This window comes from Coptis chinensis, chromosome 6, assembly GCF_015680905.1.
Source record: "Coptis chinensis isolate HL-2020 chromosome 6, ASM1568090v1, whole genome shotgun sequence".
Lineage (NCBI taxonomy): Eukaryota > Viridiplantae > Streptophyta > Magnoliopsida > Ranunculales > Ranunculaceae > Coptis > Coptis chinensis.
In genome coordinates this window covers 90397699-90425113 of record NC_141461.1, presented here as the reverse complement: position 1 = coordinate 90425113, position 27415 = coordinate 90397699, and the positions used below count along the sequence as shown (strand labels likewise).

Genomic DNA, 27415 nt, shown 5'->3' with positions numbered 1-27415 from the left:
TGAAATCCTCAAGAACAAATTGCCTTTTAAGATGAACAAAATTAAAAGGAAAAAAAGAACAGTAACAGGATATAAATCTTCAGGAAGAAACTAACTTAAGAATCTTTGAGATCCTCTGAATACTTTCTTCTCTAGAAAAATTCCCAAGATTCAATGATAGAGAATAAAGATTAAAAGCTTTGTGGTTCATCAATACCTTTGAAAAGCCAGCATTTTGCATGATCTTCTTCATGCGCCAATGCGCCGTACAGTGGTGCTGCCGTAGAGTTCTTCCTAACTAGGTCAGTCGTCCTCTCCACTTCTTCCTTCTTATTCTTCATCTCTTCTTCCTCCTACAAATTATTTAGGGTTTTGATTTTGGTTTTGGTTTTGTATGGTTTCGAGATTTGGTGTGTGAAACACAAGGGAAAAACAAATGCCTTCTAGACTTGGTGTTGCAGGTTGTGTGATGCTGTGTGACTTGTTGACTTGGTGTTATGATGTGTGATGGAGCTTGATGTTTTGTTGTGAGATATGATGGAGCTTGGTGTTGCAGACTTGCAAAAACAAATTGGTATTCATTGATAAGGCGGTGGTGGGGATATGTATATCAAGCCTAAGGGTTAGTTCAAGGTTTATTTGCTTGGCTAAAGTGTTGGTTGTCCTTGATCGACAACTTACTTATTTTGTTAATGTATTATAGTAGCTATCATATGATACTTTGTTTTGGTGTTTTTGATTTTGTATATGTTTGGACGTGGTGAAAAAACCCTTACGTATTTTTGAAATTCTTATTCTCTCAATGACAATGGTTGGTAGTACTTATAAAAAAACTAGGATCTTTGCATATGTTGTATTTGTGATTGGGTTTTGTAAATTGGAAATCGTATATATATACTGCACCCTCTTCAAACAGTCTCTACAATATATATAAGAATTAGGTTAATATATTGTTAGAAAAGGTTGTAGCACTGTTCGTGGCTGTCAAAAAAATGCTAGGATTTTACTAATGGATACAGAACCGTTAGAAAGGAGTAATTATGAACAATTTTAATTGTTGGGAATGAATCAAGACCAAAATTAATAACCGTTACTAATAAATTTACCAACGGTTGATACGTGTTGTTGAAATTAATTTCAGTAATATTTAATAACCGTTAGTAAATTTTCTAACACTTGATAACTGTTACTAATTTCTGTTGCTAATATTTGTCAATGCTCCAGGATCAAAGTATCCGAATGTGTCAAAACCTAAGGTGTAATGTCTAGTGGCATCAACAATCCTTACATATTATGAACTTTGGATCAGATTAATTATAAAGCAAAAACAACTTATGTCATTTCAGTTTCCAATCCACACATCACCCAAATAATATAAAAACACAAAATGAAAACAATATAATTATATAAACCAAATGTTCAAACAATAACAATGCCAATACACTAAAACCCATGATTTAATATTATAAAAAATTACTTCTAACAAACATAAAGATCCAACTAGGCCAAACTTCATTAATATAACAACTTTATACACTGTGATCCAATTACAAACAAATAGTAAACCACAAAATAAACAAACCCAGTTTCTAAAAATCAAATCTTTCATTCAAAACGCCATTGATCTAATACTAAAACATGTTCATGAACAAACATCCACTTAACCACATTATAAAAAAAAAAGTTCCTACAAAGGTGGTGAAGAAAATGGATAAAGATTAATATACCTGAAGCAAAACCTCTGTGTTTGACAGAGATCTTTAAATGATGATCAACTTTTGTAGCCCACAATCTTGATGCCATTTTAGGAATCAAGAGTCTGAGACAGAGTGAGTGGCAGTGAAGAGAGAGAGGCGTTGTTTATTTTTTTTTTTATTTTTTTTTTATTTTTTTTGTATATAAACAAAATGAGCCCAACAACCCTTAAAAGTTGGTGAGCACTTTAGTTCCACAAATAGACTGAATCGTGACTCGTTGGGCACTGACCACTGATCATGTCGAGCTAATTAAAGGAAAAGGGTTAAAAATTAGTTACGTGTAGTATATATATGTGTGATGATTTTTCCTAATCTAGAAATACAAGTATTTTGTTGATGATCAAAGAACAATATGAAGTATTGGATCAAGAAGAATAAGGAATTTAGAAGATGATGAGTTGAACCACGTTCTTTAATGGCTGCCTACGTATCATGTGTATCAGAATCAAACTTAAAGCGTAGTTCAACTATTATATTTACAAGAATAGATGAGGTTTCCCAATTAGTGTTTAACTAGGAGACCGTCTCTTGTTAAGTCTCATCTTGACTCTTCTAGAAACCCCATGTTTCCCAAGTCAAATAGGTCTCCTTTATTGACTTAAACAACAGAAAAACATGTTTAGGTTTGGAGTAGTAGTTAGAGCTCCGAGCCTAGTAGTTGAGCTCCGGATTTGGAGTTCATAGTTAGGAGTTGGTTATACGAACCTACTACTCCAACTACTTCCAAAGCCTACGAACCTGCTCCGAACCTAGTAATTGAGTTATGGATTTGGAGTTCATAGTTAGGAGTTGGTTATACGAACCTACTACTCCAACTAGTTCCAAAGCCCACGAACCTCCTTTTCTTGTCTCACTTCCCGAACCTAGGAAGTGAGAGGATTTGGACTTGAAGTGTGTTATGGTACTTTCTACCCACACCAAGACCATATCCGAGCCTTAAGAAGATGCTGTCACGTGTTACATATCTATTTGCTAAAATATGCACACACAGATGCCCATTTTTTTATTCATGGGTTGTGGGCCTTAAGGAAAAAGGCCGGGTAAAAATGTACACGACGTCTTATGCCTCGATTTTCTCTGTGGAATGTATCGACAAAATTTCGCATTACTTCAGTGCAAGGAACTGTAAATTTGGACCTGCCATGACCATGCCCTGAACCTTGTATATTAGGTTGAACCTGGTGAAAACCGGTCCTACCATGCCTTGTGATGATCCGGACTTGGACATTAGGAACTTTGGTGAAATCCGAACATGCAATGTCTTGTGATGACCCGGACCTGGTCAGATCAATCGAGCTTTACCAACTCCACTCTGAGCTGGACTTGGGAAAGTCAACAACCCATGTTTCACAAAGATCCGGACTTGGGATTACATTCCGGAACTAAACTTCATGAAAGCCGGACCTGTCATGCCCCATGTTTACCCATACCTTGAATACTAGCTCATGTAAGGGACCGAACATGGTCACATGGCCCGGACTTGGGCAGATTTCACCAAGTCACCTTGACTCGGACTTGAACTCTTGCAAGTCGACCTTAAGGCTGAGCCTTGCGAAACTTGAACTGTTGAACATGAAACTCTTTTAGGTTCGGGTACGTTTATATTATATAACTCGGAATTGTAACTTTTTTTTTAGTCTTTCTTTAGGTCCGGACATGTGATCCGGAGCTGTAACTTTTTTTTTTCTTTAGGTCCGGACATAGACCCTGAACTTGGGCTCAGATCCCATAAGCCCATAATCGGAACTGTAACTCGTTTATGTTCTTTCTTAACTTGGTCAGGAGGTGGGAGCCGAAGGTGCAACTAGCCAATCCGGAATAGAGATGCTCAAGAAGTCCCTTCGCTTCCTTACTTTCCAAAATCCGTTTCTCTTTAAATATTAGAAACTAGAAAATAAACTTACTATCTCATCCGCATGTAAACTTAAGCACCCACTTCCACAAAGTCCTTGCTGCCACCAGAACAAATTTGGTTGTGTCCGCGCCCTTTGATGCATCCCATACATCTCTTTAAGTTTGTAGCATTGTGCTTACATCCAACGTCTGTCGATCTCGCCGAAAAGAAAACAGTAAGCTCGAATTTTGGCTATAACAGTTTACCTTGGTCTAAAGATTCGATTGTTTCTTCTCTATGAAACCACCATTAATGGGTTGTTGAAGCTACTTGGTCGCCATGAACATAACACCTTTCTCTTTGCGGAAATTGAGGCTTTTGGTGTAAACAGCCACATCTTTTTCTTCAAAAACTGAACTGTCAAACTTGGTCTTGATCAGTTCCGGATTTGCTAATCGAACCATAACTCCTAGTTTGATCAAGTAAAAAGAACCAGTTCTGGCTTTATCAATTGATTGTGTGCTCTCAATTCCGATGTCTCACCAATCAGTTTTTTAGTTCTCCAATTGGTGAGGTAGTTCCGAATTTAGTACTGGACAATGCAGTTCTGGATTCTTCAATCCACAAAACAGTTTCGGGTTTATTACTTAACAGAGCAGTACCGAACCTGGACTTCCCATAAAAGAAGTGGAGTTCCGAACTTGGACAAGTTCCAAACATGGAGTTCCAGACTAGTTAGGAAGTAGTGGAGTTTCGAACTTTGACAAGTTCCAAACGTGTATTTCCGAAATTGGAGTTCCTGATGAGAAAGTGGAGTTTCTGTCTTGCAACACTAGTTAGTTCCAAAAATCTAGCAACTCCTCTTGTAGTTCTACTTCCATTCCATAGAAAGTGTGTTGATCTGGAAGTGAGCTCAAAGTATGTTTTGGTACCTCTTACCTATACTTACACGTTATCCGATTACTACGGAAGTGTTGTCACGTGTCTACTCCCTATTCACATAAATATGTATACACATATGCCCCTATTTCCCCCCCAATGGTTGAACATTTAACCATTGAGAGAAAATGACAAAAGTGTCAAATTATATTTTATACAAATTCGTATAACGAATCTTAGAAAAACAAGGTTTTGCAGGAAAATAGGGTTTGCCCCTGTGTTAATTCCTGTAAATACCTTTAGTTTTGTTAAGAAATAAGGCTTTGAAGGAAAACGTAGGGTGTGTCCCTATATTATTTCCTATAAAGTCCTTAGATGGTCTGGTATCTAATGCAGAAACTGACACTTATAAGTATAAGGCATTAGAATTGCTCTTAGGAGGATAAAATCCAAGCTAAGGGGAAACTTTCTCTATCACACAGGGAACAACACATGAGATCTTTCACTCATAATCCCGAGAAAGCTTTCTAAAGGTTCTAATACAACTTTGGCCAACATATGGGATCTCTCACTCAACATCCAAAAAGTATCCCAGCAGAAAATTATAAAAGGAACAATGCTCTGAAAAGAGAAATATAACTTTTATTGAATATTGATTGGCAGAGATCAGGCCCCTAGTGTAGTGGAAGCAGATCAGCATCTGTGAAAATTTTGTCTCTTAGAAGATAAGAGTAGTGTAACATTACTTGGAAACAGTACATGTTAGCCTCGAGATTCACTGCTGGAGGATCTTTCATCAACAGCTTGGTTCCTGGTTAACTTCAAAAATGTCCTCATAAGGATAAGTTAAAGTGGTACAGTCCCTATCTGGTGGGGGGTAGTTTACCACTTTTGAACGTGTCACTAGTCTTCTGTCTCTTGGACTTATCATTATAGAAATTCTTATCGAATGACTTTTGCTCCAACTGTGGTCCCTCAGACTTCTTGTCATTAAAATGATTAGTAGAGCTCATACCGGTTTGAGCGGAGGTGACACTGGTTATCACTCTTTTGTGAAAAGATTCTCTATTCGATTGGTCCTTTTCTAGTTCGGCATACTTATCAATACGAGCCTACAACTTTGTCATGTTCGTAGGTTTCTTTTTCTTCAAAGACATGTATAGACCAGAAGTGGGATCTAATCCCTTTATAAATGCCACAATGGCAAGGGTCTCATCGACGTTGTCAACATGCAATTGAACCTCGTTAAATCTTTTGGTGAAATCCCTGATACGCTCGTCCTTCCGGATCTTCATGTCAAACAGTGCATCAACAATTTCAATGTAGGGTCGGTTGCAACTGAATTTCATAATGAAATTGATGAATAACACCTTAAACTCGTGAATGCTGCTCCTGGGTAGCTTCGTGTACCAGATGAGTGCCGAATTTGTCAAACTTGAAGCAAAATACCGGCACAAATAATGATCTTTCTTAGAAAGACCCACCATTGCTTGGTGATAACCGAGCACATGAGAGACCAGATCTCCTTTGCCATTAAATTTAGAGAACTTCGGTGGTTTATAATTATGGGGGATGTATCCACTCATAACATGCCGTGAAAAAGGAGTTCCAATGTCTCCCTCGATTGCTGACTGAACAACTGACTCATCCATTTTGGTTGGTTTCGAACCTCGCAGTTCCTCCAGTATTTGTGCCTTGAGCTGTGCAAGAGTAGTCGGTTCATGAATTGGAGTTCTCTCGTTGTTGTACCTCGGACCTGGACTCTCATAGTTCTCATCTTGATGATAATGTGGTTTTGGTTCCCAAGATCGAGTGGAGGAGTTTGCAAAATTGGATCGGGGAACTGAGGGATTCCGAGGCAATGAAGGTTCCCTTGGAACTGAAAGTCTTCTTCGTACCGAGGGTGACCTTGATAGTTGTGGATTCGGGCAAACACATTCGGACGTCCATCCCTCGTACCTTAAGAATTTGAATACCAAGAGAAGTCAGTTTCGTGTGAACTCGAGTGTCGGGTTGGATCCAATTCTGGATTATAATCCGAATTTGGTTGGTCGCTATGATACCCAATGAAGTAAGGGATATAAGGCATAGGGATGTAACCCTCACCATGGTCGAGACTTGGTGGCCGGAACTGCCTTCTCGAGTTTCCATCAATATGCAACACTCTTGAAGGTGAACGACCTTCCTGCGTGCGGTAGTAGTCTTGTAAAAAATGCAAACAAGCCTCTCGTCGACCACGTTTGGCCATCACAACATCCATGATGGCTTGGTTGGTTATGGTAGATTGGGGAGTATCGTTGTTAGGCTCATCTTCTTCACACCCCTGTCCAAAACGATGATCTCCTCTACGTTCAGATTGTCTTTGAGAAGTAACATGTGGGTTATTGATCTCGTTATTCTCCTCATTACTTTGATTCGCATTGGCTCTTGTTGTAACCATGATTTTGAATCAAAGTGAAGATTTTTTTTAAAGAACAACAAATACAAGAAATATTGGTAGGTAGGAGAACCTAGAACCAATAAAAATTCGACCAGGAAATCAAATCAATTCTGTATGGTGTCCCCACAGACAGCGTCAATTGTGTGATGATTTTTCCTAATCTAGAAACACAAGTATTTTGTTGATGATCAAAGAACAATATGAAGTATTGGATCAGGAAAAATAAGGGATTTAGAAGACGATGAGTTGAACCACGTTCTTTATTGGCTGCCTACGTATCCTGTGTATCAGAATCAAACTCAAAGCGTAGTTCAACTATTCTATTTATAAGAATAGATGAGGTTTCCCAATTAGTGTTTAACTAGGAGATCGTCTCTTGTTAAGTCTCATCTTGACTCTTCTAGAAGCCCCATGTTTCCCAAGTCAAATAGGTCTCTTTTATTGACTTAAACAACAGAAAAACATGTTTAGGTTTGGAGTAGTAGTTAGAGCTCCGAGCCTAGTAGTTGAGCTTCGGATTTGGAGTTCATAGTTAGGAGTTGGTTATACGAACCTACTACTCCAACTACTTCTAAAGCCTACGAATCTGCTCCGAACCTAGTAATTGAGTTATGGATTTGGAGTTCATAGTTAGGAGTTTGTTATACGAATCTACTACTCTAACTAGTTCCAAAGCCCACGAACCTCCTCTTCTTGTCTCACTTCCGAACCTAGGAAGTGAGAGGATTTGGACTTGAAGTGTGTTATGGTACTTTCTACCCACACCAAGACCATATCTGAGCCGTAAGAAGATGCTGCCACGTGTTACATATCTATTTGCTAAAATATGCACACACAATATATATCCCTCAATTGTTGTATAGTTTCTAGTTTCTACAATCCTACCACATGCAGCACGGGGCGATAAAACAATCGAAAAATGTGGGAACACACATCTATATAGTTTTGTTTTGGAGATGTCTTTGTTTTGTTCTTATTTTTTTTCCACATGAAGAAGCCATTGTTATGGGATAATTGCATAAATGATAATTTTAATTTCAAATATACCACATTTTTTTCTTCATATCTACTATCTATTATCACCTCTCTCTATATTAAAGTTGAGTACATCTGAGGTGGACAATCACTATCCCAGGTGGCAATTTCTTATAACAGAGCTCTCCCACGTGGATCTACTAAAACTGTCACGTAGACTCGTCTCTCCACTAAACCTCAGTAGAATTTTCACGAGGCAATAATAGAAGTTGGCTTATCTTCTCATCATCATAATCAATGCAACAAACTCTTCGAACTAATATGAAAGTTTAAACCTAAAATTACGTACTCCACTTCCTCTCAAAGCTACTAATTAATGGATCATGTCAAAAGGTGTGCTTCAAACCTTAACTCACTCTCTGATGTAGGACAATAAGGATGGGTTCTATAGAATTAGGAAGACTATCTAATTAGTAGTTTTTTATTTGAGTTTAATTAGAATTAGTATTTTTTTTCCTTGGTTATCAAGTATAGCTTATCTTTACTAGTAGTATCTCCTATAACTAACCTGGACCCTTAAATTCATCCGAGTATTTTTCTTACGCATAATACCCCTGGATGAATAATTAAATCAAATACCTAGATATTTATTAATGAGGACTACTTGACCTTTTTATGCCTTTGTAAATTCTCAGTACCGATATTGTCCTTAAATTAAAATGTTGCTTAACACCTTTGAATAGGAGTTATCGGTCTTTTCATGTGGCGGTATATTAAAAAACCAATTCCACGCCATTTTGAATTGTACGCCACACCATAAATGACATTTAATTAGCAATAATTGGGTAATTTAATTACACGTTAAGAAAATGAAAAGTTGAGGGAGAGAATACGAAGGGATGGAACCAAATGTTATTTTCTTCTTGCACTGCCCTAAACCCATAATCTCCCCACTCCCCAACCATTCTTTTTCATTCCCAACTATTTTTGTTCACTCACTCTGCAATCTATTTGTATCCATCACTCCGGAACACGCCATGGAGGAGGTGAATTAATATAAGGGATTTATACAAACTCTTGCGTCTATGTTAATATGATATACTTGAAATGAAGCTGAGTAGACGGGGTCAGTTAAATATTGTATCGAGAACATGTTGCAGAGTCCTTCCCCATTGTGAATCGAAACCTCAAAACGTGGTTTTGGAAATTGGGTTCCATACTCAAATCATCTAAGGTTAGTATCTCTTTTTGTAGATGTATTCTCTTAATATTCATTGGATTGGTAGACCGTAGACCAATCTAACATTTAATATACTCGAACAGATATGCTACACGAATGTCATTTCCAGTAGGTTTGGTTAGTCGTTTGATGGATTTTGTATAATTTCCAGTAGTTATTTTACTCAATTCTTCTCAACCTTCCCCCTTTCTCATCCGATAATTTCTTCTCAATCTTCCACAATTCCAGTCATGCTTTCTTTCTCTCATTTTGTCTCCTCTCCCTTCTTTCTTATTAGTATTTTTCCGACATCTAGCTTACATGTACAACACAAGAATGCTCGAATGAATAGTTATCGTCTTCAATTCTATGAACCGGCCGGGTAATTGTTTGATATTTTATCTTGATAAAAGGCAATGGTTATGTGCAACTTGATTGGAAATATTTTGAAATAATGGTTTACCAAGTTTGATATTGATTTTTTTTTGGTTTGGATATGGATTTTAATGTATTGTTGTGTGTCTCTTCATTTGCAGAAGATGACATGCCATGGAAGTGTGGAACTCAAGTTTCTGCATCTTTTCATGAATGACATGCATCAGCATTTGTATGTATATATATAACAGTGAGTTTCCGAAGCCAAGGTTAAAACAATTAAGTTCCATATCCTGTGAGAATCTAGCTAAAAGCCTCATCTGAATGATTATTGAGTGATGACACAAAGAATGTCCGGATAGAAAGACCACACGTCCACTTGCTTGAACACCACGCCATATCTTATGAGGGAATTTAGGCCATTTTTGGATCGATATAGCCAAATAAACATTAAAAACCCAAAAAAGATAGTTTTCCTTTAGTTACCCCTCTTGAGCCTTCACCCTTTCTAAAAGCCTTTTTATTATTCACCAATAATTCCTACCTGTTACAACACACAATAAAAACTTACCCAGCTGATGAGTTGAGAACTGGATGGTTATCAGAAAAAGAGAAGAGAAGACCTTGTACAAAAACAGAATAGTTATTTGCTTCAAAAAGAAAAAGAAAAGAAAAGAGAAGAGAAGAAAAGAAAGACCCATCCAAAACCAAAACTCCAAAAATCCAAATGAGTCAAAAATCGAATCTCCTAAAAGTTCAAAATTAAAAAGAGACGATATCAGAAACAAAAAGAATCAAAACAAAGTTAGAACTCCCAAAATTCAAAATCATATAGAGTCACAAAGCCAAAAGGGCTAAAATAATGTATCACAATTAAGAAGCAAAAGAACAAAATGAGATTTTTCTCTAGTTATAAGTATCTTGAAGACCCAGTTTCTCATCTTATCAGATTTTGTTTTTCCCTTCCTTTTTCCTTCTAAACCATCACCCTAGCCCTGTAACTCATAATAAAAGACCTCTAGCTCGATTAGGAATAGGATGGTGTGATAGTAAGTGGCAAGCGTGATCAATCGACCTCGGTTTTTTTGGATGTCATTTGAGTATGCAAGGAGTATAAATACCCACTGCACTTGAGAGAACGAACCTTGAGTGAATCTATCAGAGAGTTGTGATTGCAACACATCCTTGTGAGAACCCAACTTAAGGAAGCTCTCCAAAAGCCTCGGAAACAACTCTGCTTTTATATTTTATTGCTCATGTTTTGTACAATTATCTTTAGATGCTTAAATTATTGTACATATGTTATTCTGAGTTCAAAGGAGCTTGTCCTTATTCACCGCTAATGAGATGTATAAACTTCTGAGAATAAATAAGGAAACAAGATCCTTTGTACTAAATAGAAGAAGTTTGTGAGTACCTTCACTGAAGAACTCTCACAAGGCTTAAAGCTCGTCCACTAGGGAATTCCAAGTGGTTTAAGGTCTTGTTGCATATGGTTAATGCAATCGCACTCTGCGAAACGAGATTAGTATAACTGATAATAAATCACTCATTTGTGATCTTAGTTTTTTTCACTCATCCTTGCTTGAGGACAAGCAAGATGCTATTGGGGATGGTGATCAGCTCCCAAATGTGTGTTTTATTACCCGTATATTACCGTATTACAATCCCTCTTATGTTTGACGAAAAGACAACTCATAGCTTTTACTGCATCTTTCAGACCAGTTATCATAAAAGCTGTGTCTTAGCACTAAAAGGAGTCTTAATCATGCTTATTATGAAGACCAGTAGTTACTGTAAAAAAGTGTTGAAAAAGTCAAAGTCAACAGTCAAAAGACTCAAATCAGAAGACCAAATATGGATGCCCTTATTTCAAATTATGAAGACTTATCCCTAAACCTACCTTGGTCAAGAAGGCATCCATAAAACAAAAGCAAAAGCAAAAGTGAAAGGGGTGAGGTGTCTAGTTTAGAATGGATAAGGGCAAATCTGTAAATGGAAAAAGTAGGGGTATATAATCAAAAAGCAAATGAGAGATAACTCATCCATTGTCTTAGGATCCAAACCATTTGGTTTGTTTATTTTCTTGTCTTGTTTTTCAATTCATGTTTTTAATTTCTTGTTATTTCATTTCCTTTATTTCAATCAACCCATACTTGTTATTTCATTTCCTTTATTTCAATCAAACTTGTTATTTGTTATTTGTTATTTGTTATTTGTTCTTTGTTTCAATCTTTATCTTGTTTGCTTGTTTCATTTCAATGTTTTAATCAATCTCCATTTCATATTTTCAAGTCATTTTAATCAACAATCAAAGCTTTCAAGTTCATTAGCTTAGAACCATTTTAATATTCAAGAGTCTACCTTTCTTCTTCTATCTTCCTCACTCAAACTCTAAACAATTTAGGATGAACCTCAACTTCCAAATTCTTTTGAAATATACTTCCACCACTACTAAAACTTCAGGTGTCAGATCTTATGGGAAACATTTTATTTGGATGTTGTGAAGTTCTGATATCCTTTCCATCTAAACTTTCTGCGTATCTATTGTATATATATGTTGTAGTAAAATTAGGAACTGACATGAAGTGCCCCTGTTCTTGTTTGTGAGGGAGATACTATGCTTATGTAGAAAGTTTTCCTTGATTAACTTCTTCACTAACAGTTCTGCAAGTAGTGACACAACACTTTTTGTTAATCTAACATTGATATATGAATTTGTATATGCACTTAAATGTTAATAGTATTATTTGATTGTTTGTTTTCTGGTTGATTTAAGCGCATGCACATGTTGACAAGTCAAAATGTGTATTCTTGTGTACATTTAGATACCAATAGAAGATTGACCAAATATAATTTTACACATTTCCTATGGAGCACAATTAAGAAATTCTTCAGTGATGGAGATGGGAAGACCCTTACCGTGTTGACAAGGCTGTAGTACTTCACCTTACACATTGAAGGAGCCTGTAGGACGAACGTACTTGTGGGATATTAGATAACCTATAGCATAAAATAAACCTTAATGTCTAGCCTTCCTGACCATCGTCCTATTTTTTGGTATTGTTTAAATGTTTCTTTCTGCAACATAATTACTTGGATACATACGCCTCTTCTTTTTGTTGTCACAGTACTTACTCCTATCCTTCTTCATATGGTTAGGTGAAACCTCTGAAGCACTTTTCAGATTTGCCACCTCCAGGAAACAAAAGGTCATACTTATATTTGCTGCTATATGATTTTCCTGCGTCCCACCAATGGAGCGAAGCAAGTAATGAAGAAGTGGATTGAAGAACTCCAGGGTCAGCCATGGTCCGGAAAAGCCAAGTCTAACGACCAACTCGGTTTCAACTGGGCTTTGAATAAAACTGCTGGACAAGTACTCAATTTCTTTTCTCTTGCTATTTCCCCACATTTTATATTTTTAATGTATAGTGTGTTTGATTTGAATTGGAATGGGAGAAGTGTTTGATGGAGTGAGTATATGGTAGTTGTCCATTTATTATAAATAAACCTTTTTCTGTTTTTAGGATAACGAAAAGGAAAGAACAGGTCTTAAAATAGAAATGTTATTCCTCATTCTTGACTGGAGTTCAAGATGAAAAATGATATACTTGAGATGGATCCTTGGGATTGTTTAGTCTGTGTAACCGGTAGCTCATTTACAATTTGAACCACTTTATTTATGAGTTCATGATGCTAGAATTACAAAAGGAAAACGGAGGTAAATAACTGGAGAGCAAATTCGGTCCTTATGGCGTTACTATTCATTAGAATGAATAAATAGAGAAGCAAAAATTCTCCCAAACTCATGAGGTGAAAGTGAGATACTGAGGTTCATCATTTGCCTGATCGTCAAGAAAGTCAGTCAAATCGGGATGATCTGGATCACATAATTAGCAAACAACTTCTGAAACTGTCACCTTTGTGGCTTTGCCTCATTTCTTTCTCCGTGAATAGTGTGTGATTTTTTATGTTGACTTTTCTGGTGCTGGTCGATCTGTATTTGCTGCCTCAAGTGGCATTCCCTTCAGGAGGGTTGTACTTCAAGAATCAGACATGGGTCCAGGAAACCAAGGGGCAGCATGTTATCATCTATAATAATTACATCATTGGTTTTGACAAGAAAATAAAGCGTTTCCATGATTTTGGACTCTGGTTGGTGCTTAGTGGATGACCATGCACAAGAATCCCCCCTTGGTAGAGTATGGAATGACCTTATTCACCAAACAAAGTACACATTTTTTTCATCCACTAAGCCACAGTTGCCAGGTCACTGGTTGCTGATGTTAAAAGGGCCCAATTTGCATACCTTTGAAAATTCAGTAGATAACAGGCAATTATATTCATCATTGGTCGCAGGGTGTCTTATTTGTTGTTTCCTTCCTGTGCTTATGAGAGGTACAAGGTGTGAATGTTAACCGGAAGGAATTGAAGTAGCTTTCTCTTGCAGATCAAGTAGGAGTTGCTTTTTTAACCAGTATATAATTATACTTGCTGGACTTCATTAGAAGAGGTCGTCTATGCCAATGCATCCAAAACCCCTTAACAACTCCATAACCCAATATATCTAGGAATAACACCATGTGAAATGTTTAGAATTGATTCCAATGATGTAGATTCATTGATTTGGAAGTATGGGGTTATGGAGTTGTTAACTGTATGCCTTGCTTATAAGAATGATATTGAAGGACAAAGCAAGGTCTGAAATATGAAGTATGGACTGAAACAAAATTTTAAATGTCGTAATACGTACTCTTAAGTTTAATTATTATTTAGCTTGACTATTAATTAAGTTTAATAAATATTGAGCTTGCTCTTTTCCTTTCATTGCAGCATTGTGATGGGACGGAGGAAGAAATGGCCAGAGTTTTATAGAGACAACAAAGCAAAGTTGTAGAGGTACGTATCCTTTGCTACTTTTTCTTCTGTGTACAAAAAATAATCTAAAGAAAAAAGGTCATCAAGGTTTGTTGTAGGCAGATTGATTATGCAAGGTAGACATATTACCATAGGTCTAAACTTTTTAGTTGGTTTTTTCTTTGGAATTTTCATGCTTTTGGTAAAATCATATCATTAACACAAAGCATGTGAGAGGCCTTCATGTATAGGCTTCTTTCATCCAAGCATTTTGAAATATGTGTAATTGCAAGCAAGCTCTTTGTAAATTTAGAAAAACCTTATAATTATGTCAATTCCATTTTTTTCCTGGTTTATTTTCATGAGAAATAAATTTTCTTCTTTGTTAACACTTTAGATTGTGTTTGATCGGTGAGAACAAATATATCTGACCGTTTATTTTTAAACATTTCCTCTTCTGTAGGCATGAAATGTTGGTAGGCCATTACCATAAGTTTCTTCAGTTGATCCAAGCGCTAACTGTAGATCAAGCTCTTTGGGCTATAAAAAGCAAGAAAGCGAACAACATGCACTGAAAGTGTTACACTTCACCTCATCAAGCTACGACATCATCCCACCATATTCTATCATGTTGAGAGAGCGCGGCTCCTTTATTGCCATATTTATTTTCTTCGAAGTTCAGCCCTCTCCATGTTGTAGAGACATCGAATTGTTAATACTTGACTGACGGCAGGCTCTCATCTTCTTAGATCTTGGCTCCCAAGGCAAATTGCCAGAATTTTAGTGTGTTTGTAAAGCATTAGGATAAGTTCTTGATGTGTATGGGAAATGCAGCCATATCAATTGAGTTCACTTGTGAGGGGTAGGTGGTTACAATGAGTAGATGGTTGCAACTTTTTCATATACCAACTAGACAACACCATCATTGTTACTACATAAGAGAACTCACGCAACATTGTCATTGCTACTGAGGAGAGGACAAGTCAGAGTGACTAATACATGCACTCTTATTCTTATTGGTGTAATCTCCACTATGGATTCAGTATGACCCTTTGTAATACATAGAAATGTTGCATAGATGCTAATATGCTATTGTAATCCATTCTTTGCAGTTTGCATGAATGGTTGACAAACCAACTATACGAAGTGGAGTTTGCATCCTCTTTAATAAGTTTTATTTATTATCCATGTGCAAAGCACGTGTATTTTGGCTAGTCTATATAAAGAGGCCAATGTAGTTTGGTTAGGAATCATTCAATTATCAATTATCAAACTATCAAATCTCCAAAACCTATTATACTTTTCTCCTTCAACTTCTACAATTCTTCTATTCAATCTTCTTTTTTCTTAAATTTATTCCTTCTTTTGAAGATCTCCACATCTTTTCTTCTTTAATCTCTTTCAAAACCCTTGTTCCTCATCAATTGGTATCGGAGCCTCAATTTCTAGATTCTTATTTGGAAATCGATCCACCATCCACCAAAAAAAACGCACAAAACAAAAAACAAAACAAACAAAAAAACATCATCTTCAAAACTTCACCCAGAAGGGCAGAACATGATACTTGGAGCTAGTCATCGTGCCATACACCATTGGAAAGCTACTGAAGTCTAGTTTCTAACAAAAAAAACGTTGAAACGTTTCGAGGTATGTAGAGAAAGTTATTCTTGTTTTCATTCAGCGTGTTCGGTTTGACAGATTTCTAAAAAAATCAAAGTTTTTCATCAATGGTTCCAAACAATCAAGATTTCATCACAAGGGAAGAGTTTAATGCTCTAAAACAAATAGTAGACAATCAAACTCAGAAAATTAATTCTTTTGATGCAAAGTTAGATTCAAAATTTGAAGCTTTTGAGACGAGATTCATGAATATGTTAAAAGAAACCATGACGGTAAAAACACCATCTTCAACTATTAAATCCCCAAACAAATATCTCTCTTCCATCCAAAAAGAAACCTCCACTTTCGATGTTTCCACAACTCATAAAAACTCCACCATTCCTGAAGACGTAGCTCAAATTTTATCTAAAACACTAATTCCCACCACCGAACTCCTTAATCAATCTTACAAATCAAATTCTTCCATCACAAAGTTCTCTTCCTCATCTCACACCAACGATCCCGAGAGCACCGATGAGGATATTAATGAAGGAGAGTGGAGACGCAAGTTTGATGAAGATAAGAGACTCAGTCGAGATTTAACAAAGATCAACTATGGAGTCATCCCTGACTACAAACTTAAGGCAGATACACCTTTGTTTTCAGGTAATTTCAAAATTGAAGATTTTCTTTGATTGGATTTATGAAGTTGATAGGTTTTTTGAGTGTATTGATGTTCCTAAAGACAAGCAAGTCAAGATGGTGGCTTACAAATTGAAAGGGGTAGCCACAACATGGTGGCTTTCATTTATTGAACAACGACAACTTGTAGGTAAACTTGAAATTCTTACATGGAATCGTATGAAGAGATTGTTATGTGCTAAGTTCTTACCTAAGGATTATCGCCAACAATTGTTTTCTAAGTTGCAAAATTGTCGACAAGGAGCTGGAACTATTGAAGAGTATGTGACTGAATTTTATTCACTTATTGCTCGTAATGATGTGCGTGAAACTGAAGAACAATTGATTTCTCGTTTTATTGTGGCCTTAATCGTGTTATAAGTAATAACATGCTTTCATTTACATACACTATGGTTGATATGATTCAGGTGGCTATCAAGATTGAGAGTTCTTTGAATTAGTTATCATCTCCCCAATTTTCCTGTCACTATAACAACTACAATAATTATTCCCGCTCTAACCATTCATATAACCCAAATCCATATTTAACTCATTCTCATCCTAATACCTCTACCCATTTTCCTCCTCCTACTTCCAGCTCCCACAAATCCCCACAATACCATAATCCATCACCTCAAACGTCTGAACCACTACTACCCTTACCAGATATTCCTCCTTTTTCCACCCCATCACCCCAACCTAAATCTTACTTTCAAGCTAATACTCGTCCACCTTATAACCAATCCAAACCAAACACTCGCCCAAACTAAACCTACACTCAAACCAGCAATCCATCTCAAAATCCTTATGCCAAACATAGAGGAAAACATTGTAACAAGTGTGGTAAGCCAGACCATTTTTCTGCTGAATGTTTTAAGCAACAATTTCTTGGCTATACTAAGAACAATAACGAAGATGATGTTGATGGGACTCACAATGACCAAGTGGAACAAGATATTGCTTATCAAATTTATGAGGTTGAAGGTGACCCTATTGATGTTTAGTTAGTTTTTCATTTGATCAACTCGAGGTCGAGTTGTTTTAAAAAAAGGAGTGAATGATGTAGGACAATAATGATGGGTTCTATAGAATTAGGAAGGCTATCTAATTAGTAGTTTTTTTATTTGAGTTTAATTAGAATTAGTATTTTTCTTTCTTGGTTATCAAGTATGGCTTATCTATATAAAGAAGCCAATGTAATTTGGTTATGAATCATTCAATTATCAATTATCAAACTATCAAATCTCCAAAACCTATTATACTTTTCTCCCTCAATTTCTATAATTCTTTTATTCAATCTTCTTCTTCCTTAAATCTATTCCCTCTTTTAAAGAGCTCCGCATCTTTTTTTCTTTCATCTCTTTCTAAACCATTGTTCCTTATCACTCTTTATCTGGCGTATTGTTGCTTGCTTCTTTTTTACTGCATTCTATTATAGATTTATTTATTTATTATTATTATGAATTTTCTTTTTAATTATTTGGTTTCAACTTTCAAGTAGTTGTGCAGTACGTTATTATTGAGCATAATCATAGTTAACAAAGTGCTACAGATCAGATTCATACTCAATGATTATATCTAGAATATAAAAAAGGCTTAACTTGATTTTCTAATTAATGAAGCAATACAAACTAATTTAGATTAATTTAATAAAGAAATACGCCAATACACAACATAGAATAAGTCTGATTTACAGTGTACACTCTTTAAATTCATATTTGATTGTTTTATGTTCCAGTTTGAGATAAGTTATCTATTTGCAGGAGGTTATCTTAGATTGAATACTCTATAGTATTTAGGCTTTGGATTTATGATATAATATTGTTTCAATTAAAGAAGTCTTTATTTGGGGATTTAGTAGTTTTTACGCCAATTATGTATTTACTTAACATTGCTGATACAATGTACATCCCTTGATTTAAGTAGCTACTTAGTGGTATCATCAATTGATCCACATTAATTATTGTTCGTCTTCTTGATCTGCATTGTTTCTGTGCTTTAAATAGCGTGAGGAAGGAAATCAGATTGTAGATTAGTGATGCAAATAGAATGAGTCTATAAGCAATTTGCAGTGAGGAGGCCACATTATGTATGGCCTGACGTACTACGTAGCAGAGGTGAATCCTATATGTATAAGCAACAATGGTGAAGGCCGGAATTGGAGAAGTCCTCGATACACATTATATTACGACATCATGAATCCAAATAATCAGCAATCAACAATATGGTGAGATCAAGAGGAGAGTTTGACTTGAATATTAGTAATTGGCTTAAAAGTTTGTTATCTTCATGCACTACTAGCCATTTATGAATAGCATATTCCTACCATTCCAATTTTTTTTTTATTATTATTTTTAATCTTGTGTGATGTGTGAAAAGTAGGCATCTAACGGTTTACCCAGGTGGTCGGACTCTTCTAATTTGACATTGTGAGTTTTTAGAATCTAAATATATAATACATTATTGATTATCGAAAAACAAAATATATAATACATTTAGTAAAATGATGTTTGTTGAAATAGTTATGCGAAATGATAAAACCCTTTTCAAGCTAAGTGTCAAATTTGGACTTGAGGAACTATAAACACCTACATAATCATATTTTTTCCCCAATAATCTAAGCAACTAAATAATCCGTGCTATATATGTTAATTGTGATGTAAACCATATAAGATGTAATATAAAACCCGTAAAGACATTGCATTTTGGTTAATAATGTGTGTAATAAATGTAAATTAATTATGTTTTCGTGTTTTCACATGTTTCGACATTCAAACGACAAAATACAAACAAAACCTGTATTTAAGCACGAAATACAATCAAATAAAGTTTGGTCTTGAAATCTTTCGTCTCAGCTGTTTAAAACTCACAAATGCCAAACGAAAACTCATGGACTCAACGGGTCAGAAAGGGTCAATAGTGCCAAAAAGTCAACTAACTTATGGAGCTCATATCTTCTTAATATGAACTCTGAATTCAGCAAGTGACCTGCCCAGATGATCAGTGCGACATGTTCTATCCAATGCTAGATTTTGTAAAAAGTTGACTTCCGAGCCCCACTGATATAAGCCTCGGGCCCACCATGGTATTAAAACTCGCCACGAGTTGAACACATGAAGGAAGTCGAGGGAACAAACCTAAGCCCTTGAGCCAGCCAAATGAGTCATTTTCGAGTCAAGAATTGGTCAAACTGGCATAATTTTATTCAAGAAATGGGGCTCAACCCCTTGGTTTTAATCTGGTTGAGTATAAACCCCTTCCTATCGGCCCATACCACATAACATCCCTATTTATCAGCCCATACCACATAACCTCCTTGTTTTCCAATAACAGTGAAAATCCAGTCCGGTTTCTATTTTCAATTTTATTTTATTACCAACTTTACCCTTTTTACATATTCATCCCTTCATCATAATTTCGACCAAGAAGAACACTGATTCATCTTTTCGACCAGGAAAAACACCGATTCATCTGAAGACGCTGAAGACGAAAGAAGGTTAGACGCTGAAGAGATTCACCTCTTTTCCATCTTCTTTGCGATTTTTATTCGGTCACCTGTTTCATATTCATCACTAAACATAACCATTTCACTGATCAAAACTATTTCGTACAATGTCACTATATTTACAGTGAATTCCCTTCTTATCCCTTATGGGTTTGATTTAATGGCATCAGAAACCAGACCTCCATTAGGGCTAAATATTACTAGAGTATTAATGGATGCTAAGAACTTCAACGTAGCGGAGTCTATGTTAACGGCATCGGATGTAACAGATGATTTCAAAAGAAGTGAGGCTCTGGTGTTGGAATAACAATGTTTGTTCCAACTGACTCAGCATTTGGTGATTTACCAACAACAGAAAGATTTCAATCATTACCAGCTAATAGAAAAAAAGTTGTGTTACATTCTTATTACCTATTAGGTTAATTAGAGTCAATTGTTAATCCAGTGCAACCAACATTAGCAACTGAAGTTATGGGTGCTGGTAGATTTACTTTAAACATTAGTAGAATTTAAAAGTTAAATTGGTGAAAATATTGTTTCATTTGTGATATTGACTATGTAAAAATACATTTACATATGTTCATCAATTTTATTTTATTGTTTTTTTCAAATGTAGACATGGATGGGACTGCTCTTTTTGCTATTATGTACGAGACGCAAATTATGAGTGTCCGTGTCGGGACTAATGGTATGATTGCTGATTTAAAGCGCACGATTTCTGAAACGTGGCCAAACCTTACTCCATTGTCTATAGAACTGTCTTTTGTAAGGGATTCAAAGCGTATTGTGATAGATACTGACTCGGAGCTTCAATCCCTTGTTTGTTTCAATTTGGTTAAAGGTTTTGATACATTTTTGATACTTGGCGTCGTCAAGAGGATTTTTGCTTTGTGTGATCTTTGGTTCTAGTTCCAAAGTCTCTCTTGGGCTTCTTCTTGTACTTCTAGTTCTTCTATGTCTTCTCGCTACATATGATGAAAAATATGTTAATGTCGCTTCTTTGCCTATTTTGGTGGGTGGGGATGAGAGATTTCCGGTGGTGCCGCTAATTTTCGTGTTGAGCTTTTACGTCATTGTCTTGTTAATCATTACAGAGTTCTTATTAAGAAGAATGATCCGGATAGAGTCACACGGTGAGTGTTATTTGAAGACAAAACGGGTGTCTATGGAGAGTTCACGATCTAAGAAGTATAAAATGCCAAGTTCTTTGAAATAAAGACAATGGAAGCAAAACACACATGTGGAGCTGGATTCTTCGACGCGTTAACAATCCCCCAGTGAATAGTAAACTTGTAAAGAGTATTGTGTTAGATATGGTGAGAGACAAGCCTTTGATTAAGCCGGTGAAATCATTGACCATTTTCTGAGGGTATATGGTGTGAACTTGAATTATTACTTTTGGCGATACCGCATAGATCTTGCATTGAAGGAGATACATGGGGACCATGCTTTATCTTATCATCAGTTACATTGGTATGTTGGAAAGCTGAAAGAAACCAATCCAGGGAGTCATGTTGTTTTGGAAAAGGAATCAACAACATGAAAGTTCAAGAGATTATTTGTTGCATTTGGTGCTTGTATTCACGGCTTTAACTTCTGCCGCCCTATGCTTTGTTTGGATGGAACTTTCATGAAAACAAAATACAAGGGGTGTGTCTTGTCAGCTACTGCCAAAAATGCAAATAGGGGTATGTCTTTTTGAGTTTGTGACTTTTCACATATTAGTTCATAGTAGTTTGTAAAACTGAACAAGCATAAACTATGAAAATTTACGTTTACATAGTAGTTTAGCCTATGCATTTTAATATTTACATAATAATTTAGCCTATGAAAATTTTTTTTTATATATAAGAGTTAAGTTTTAATAATGAGTATGGTATGCAAAACTAAATCACTAATTGATGTTTATTTGTGTTCCATGTATTTTTCCAGTAGCTATGGCGGTTGTACTTTCTGAAACTGATGATAATTGGGATTGGTTCTTGGAGCAACTTAGGTTGGTGGTCTCCAAAGATCATAGGCTAACTTTTATATCTGACAGAAACCATGGTCTACTCGTGGGTGTCCCTCGCGTTTTTCCTGATTCCCATCATGGTTATTGTTTGTGGCACCTTAAAAATAATCTCAATTCAGCTATGCCCAGCAACCATTGCTTCCGCTTGCATACCTTGGATCTCTTTTCAGACCTTGCCTATGTTGGGACACATCATGAGTTTGAGAAAGTGATGGCTGATTTTCGAGATGTTTGCGGCAATCAAGTGAAAACATTTTTGTCCACCATAGGTTATGAGCATTGGTGTAATGCTTATTTTCAAGGAAATAGATATGGCGATATGTGTTCCAATATTGCGGAAAGCTTCAACTCTTGGATCCTACTAGAACGGCACTTGCCTATCACTGCAATGGTGGACAAGATCCGTGGGAAAATTATGAAAATGATGTCTGATCGGCGGGAGTTAGCTAGGAGCTGGACTACTATCTTATGTCCATCTATGGAAACTTTATTGGCTGAGAGGATCGAGGTGGGGAGAAGTTGGGTGGTTCTCAAGTCAAGGGAGGGTATTTTTGAGGTGCGTGCTACTCATACTCACTTGGTTGACTTGAATAGAAATCACTGCTCTTGTAATTGGTGGAGAATCGAAGGATTCCCTTGTGCGCACGCATTGCGCTCCATTTTGGCTGATGGATTGAATGTGTATACCTACTGTGATAACTTCTTCTATTCTCAGACATTCCGCGATAGTTATTCAAGAGCTATAGTACCTGTGGAGAACAGTAAAATGCCTGCTAAGATACCAAGTGTGCTTGATTTACTGCCTCCGGATCTGAAAAAGAAGATGGGGAGACCAGACAAGAAACGAAAGCACAGCACGGGTGCTACAAGAGGTAGGAAGAAGAACAAGGGCTCCACTCCTACAACATGCTCTTCACCGGTTCAATTATCTATTCTTTGATGTTGCTCATATATGAAAAACAAGATGTCGATAAACTTGCTTTCTTTTTTTTTTTTTTATGTTGGATTTTATAGTTTGATGTTGGATTTTATAGTTTGATGATGTTGGATTTTATAGTTTTATGTTGGATTTTATAGTTTTTTTTTATGTTGATGTTGCTCATTATATATGTAAATATATATTTACATAGTAACTTGACCTATGCAAATTTAAATTTACATAGTACCTTTTGGGAATGAAATTAGCCTGACACCTGATAGAATATATGTAAATGTATTTTTACATAGTCATTATATATATTTACATAGTCACTAAAGCTTTGCTATCCAATTTATTAGTCCATTTGTTGGTGTGAAACAATAACGGATTCAATAGCATTCGAGCTTTTCAATATCCACCAGACCAAGTATTTTATCTTGAAACAGAGAACTTCATATCAATTCCACTTCATAGATTTGGTGTTAGATTGGACTAATGTAATTACGGGACTGGGGGTAGGGGAGTATTGTAATAGGAGTTATTCCTTTGTTCTGTTGTTTTGTTTCTTTGTAGTGATACAAGTGTGGTACTTACTAGTTGTGCGTGTTGTGCTCTTGTTTATTAAAAAAAAAAACTGAGAGCTTCAGTTATCTTTTATTGTGTTACGAATGTTACTTATAGAGTGTCAGTTCTCAATTAATCTATCTTAAGAAAAACTCTGACAGAGACACTGTTCATGCTTGTGTGAGTCGTATGATGTAACGAATTGCAAAACAACCAAAGGCAAACATCAATGTTAGACTGTTGGTGTAACACCATATATATTGTAGAGCTTTCAGCTATGACTACAAAACCATATATGGAAACTCTATAACCTAAGCTTGAATGACGTGAACTCGTGCATTTTGCAATCACAACATTCAAATTTTAAGTGTCTAAAACTGCACACATACAAAAAGTATAATCCATATTCAAAACTGCACACATACAAAAAAGTATAATCCATGAAAGGCTGAATTGTTTGAATGGTTCCAAAAAAGTACAACTCCAACACTCCCGAGTTAGAATGGTTCCAATGTTTTACCACAAATAAACACAACATAATCAACTAAAAATACGGAAAATCAGCTCTTCATTTCTTGCATTCTTCTTTTGGATCCCATTTTTTTCTTGTTGGCTTGATATAATCTCATATGCCAGTCAACCCTCAATTGTCTCAAGATCTTCTACCGTTATATCTTCCATAGTTTTTCCACATATTATAGCCTTCACTTAACATAATGATTAATAATCCACAATCTGAACTGAAAATGCCAAAAAAGAAGTTTCAAATAAGAGATAAGAGATTAAAAAGACATTTAAGTTCGAGAAGTTAAGTTCTTACGATGCTCCTTGTTGTGGGCATGCTCCAACTTTGATATTTTTCATCAAATCCACATCTGCCAATCTTAGCTCCTGACGCCTACATCTAATAGATTCCACCACATTCTCTTGCTGCATTAAATTGAACAAAAAATTACCAAAACTATGTAAATGTATATATATATATATATATATATGCAAATCTATATTTACATAGTAACTGACCTATGTAAACTTAAATTTACATAGCACTTACCAAAACTTCAGCATCTTCTAACGGAATGTATTTCTTATTCTCATAGTTTTTTGGCCTTAAAGAGTCATAGTGCGTCCATTCCCAATTCAGAGTATTAACATGAAGCAAAGTCCAGTGATAACCGTCTTTGTACTTTCTCAACTTGGGACTATTTATGATGAAAAACAGATGGGCGACCTTGCTGTCCAACTGTTTTAGGACATCTCTGACATAGACCTTCATGCCTTGTTTCTATTGATCTCTTAAAGCCAGCTACAATAAATAAGAATGCATCACTAAACAATAATGTTTTAACACTTTACACTTTTTACTATGCACTCTGAAATTTGTGTTATAATTGTGTTGGGCTAAAAGTTATATTACTATGCAAACTTACAAATGCAGACTAAAACTGCTATGCAAATATAAGAATGCAGAGTAACCACAGACAGAGATTTTGTGAATTTAGTCTGCAAATATATGAATGCAGACTAACCACAGACTACACATTCAACTTCAAGACTAAAACTACTCTGCAAATATAAGAATGCAGAGTAACGATAGACTATATCTTCAGAGATTTTGTGAATTTAGTCTGCAAATATATGAATGCAGACTAACCACAGACTACACATTCAACTTTAAGACTACAACTACTCAGCAAATATAAGAATGCAGAGTAACCACAGACTACATCTTTAGAGATTTTGTGAATTTAGTATGCAAATATAAGAATGCAGACTAACCACAGACTACACATTCAACTTTAAGACTACAACTACTCAGCAAATATAAGAATGCAGAGTAACCACAGACTACATCTTTAGAGATTTTGTGAATTTAGTCTGCAAATATAAGAATGCAGACTAACCACAGACTAACCACATTCAACTTCAGTAATTAAATTACATGGAAGATGCTTACCCATGCAAATGATGAGAAATATAGACACTTTGGTGGAGAATATCCAATTAGCTTCACCACTTCCTTGGGGAGGTGGAAGAACACGTACCAATCAATAATCTACCATAAAAAAAGAAGAAAAAATAAGTAAATTGCAAGTTTTTTCATTTCAAAAGATTTGAGTAATAAAAAGATTTACCTTATCACTGATGAAGAAGTTCAACATCATGTGGTTCAATTGTTCTCCCTGTATTTTCAAATGCGTTTGGATGTCCATCCACGCAATTATACTGCAACATACACGATCAAAAAATTTAGTGCAACTACATAGATGATAAGAAAACAGAAAAGCTTACATATACTTTGGAAAAATAAATTTTACTTCTGGTTTGCTTTTTTGAAGAAGCTTTCCACCAACGACATCTTCTCTTTATCAAGTAGCCTCCACAATTTGTTTGAATGTGGTTTTGACATAGGTCTTCCTCTTCTTAGTGGTGGAGTCTTGAAATCATCTACATCAATCACCGGTTCAGTAACTTTAGTCTTCCTTTTTCGCTTCTTAATATCTTCAAACTCATATATTGTTGATGTTTTCTTTATCCTCTCCCTTTCCTTAACTTTCTTAAACATCGAGTTAGGTTCTCCCTCACCTTTTTCCTCCTCTCCATCTGATTTTGTGTCTCCGCTTTCCTCCTCTCCATCTAATTTTGTCTCTTCCTCTCCTTTCTCCTCATCTTCACTTGTTTCTCCTTGCGCCTCCTCTCCATCTGATTCTTTTTTCTCAACCTCCTCTCCATCTGATTCTTTTTTCTCCTCCTCGTCTCCATTTGATTCTTTTTTCTCATCCTCCTCTCCATCTGATTCTTTTTTCTCCTCCTCCTCTCTATCTGACTTGGACTCTTCCTCTTCATCTGCCTCTCCTTCCTCATCCACTTCATTTGACTTGGACTCTACCTCTTCATCTGCCTCTCCTTTCTCATCCACTTCACCTATCTCATTTTTCTCCTCCTCCTCATCTGCCTCTCCACTTTCCTCCTCTTTATTTGACTCGGAATCTCCACTTTCCTCCTCTTCATCTGACTTGGAATCTCCACTTTCCTTCTCCACATTCAACTGCTCGATCTTTAGCAGTTTTTTCAAGTGAGTGTTTTCAGCCTTCAACTGAGCATTCTCTTTTTTCAAGTCTTCATTCTCTTTTCTCAAGCAATCTAGTTCACTTGGAGCAGAAACATGGCTTATTAATCTTGTTTCTTCCTCGCTCAGTTTCAAATCTATCATCACGCTCTCCGTTTCAACATTTTCCAGCTGAAAATCCTTAGTCATCTTCTCATTCAGTTTTTCCATGGACCACCTTGCTATTCTTGGGAAGGAGTGCACATTTACAAGCTTACATATAGCAACATGCTCACATAGAAAATACTGTACATCACACGCAAATTTAAGATTGTAGAGTAAAACTACTATGAAAATTTAAGATTGCAGAGTAAAATTTAAGATTACAAAGTAAAATTACAATGAAAATGTAAGATTGCAGAGTAAAACAGCTATGCAAATCTAAGGTTGCAGAGTAAAACTACTATGAAAATGTAAGATTGCAGAGTAAAACTGCTATATGGATCAGACAATCTTTAATAATCGGGATGGCCAATCATGTATACCGAAAGTGAAATAACTTACCAAGAGTTGAATAACGATCCCCGATATAGCTTAATGGAGATTTACTATCCCATTTATGAACTTTGGTCATCAACTCTTTGTGGATAGATGTGGCCCATGCAACACCACATCGCATCAAAAGACTCCACATGTGTTGGAAATGACCATCCAATTCCACTTGCACCGCTACTGACAAACATGGTCATAACCATGTATATGACTA

The 27415-nt window shown here is 36.0% G+C and overlaps 2 protein-coding genes across 2 annotated transcripts; one reads left to right on the top strand and one right to left on the bottom strand.

Annotated features, from left to right (window-relative positions):
- Positions 1–22040: 22040 nt before the first annotated feature.
- On the top strand, positions 22041–23057 carry LOC147495290 (uncharacterized). Its single transcript, XM_086568356.1, has one exon. The coding sequence runs from the start codon at positions 22041–22043 to the stop codon at positions 23055–23057; it is 1017 nt and encodes a 338-aa protein (XP_086424482.1).
- A 1278-nt stretch (positions 23058–24335) lies between these two features.
- Positions 24336–26960, bottom strand: LOC147495289 (uncharacterized). Its single transcript, XM_086566753.1, has 5 exons — positions 25919–26960; positions 25736–25826; positions 25558–25656; positions 24655–24906; positions 24336–24530 (listed from the first exon to the last, which is right to left on the bottom strand). Exons 1-4 carry the CDS (start codon positions 26878–26880, stop codon positions 24886–24888), a joined length of 1173 nt encoding a protein of 390 aa, XP_086422879.1. The 5' UTR covers positions 26881–26960; the 3' UTR covers positions 24336–24530; positions 24655–24885.
- Positions 26961–27415: the final 455 nt, after the last annotated feature.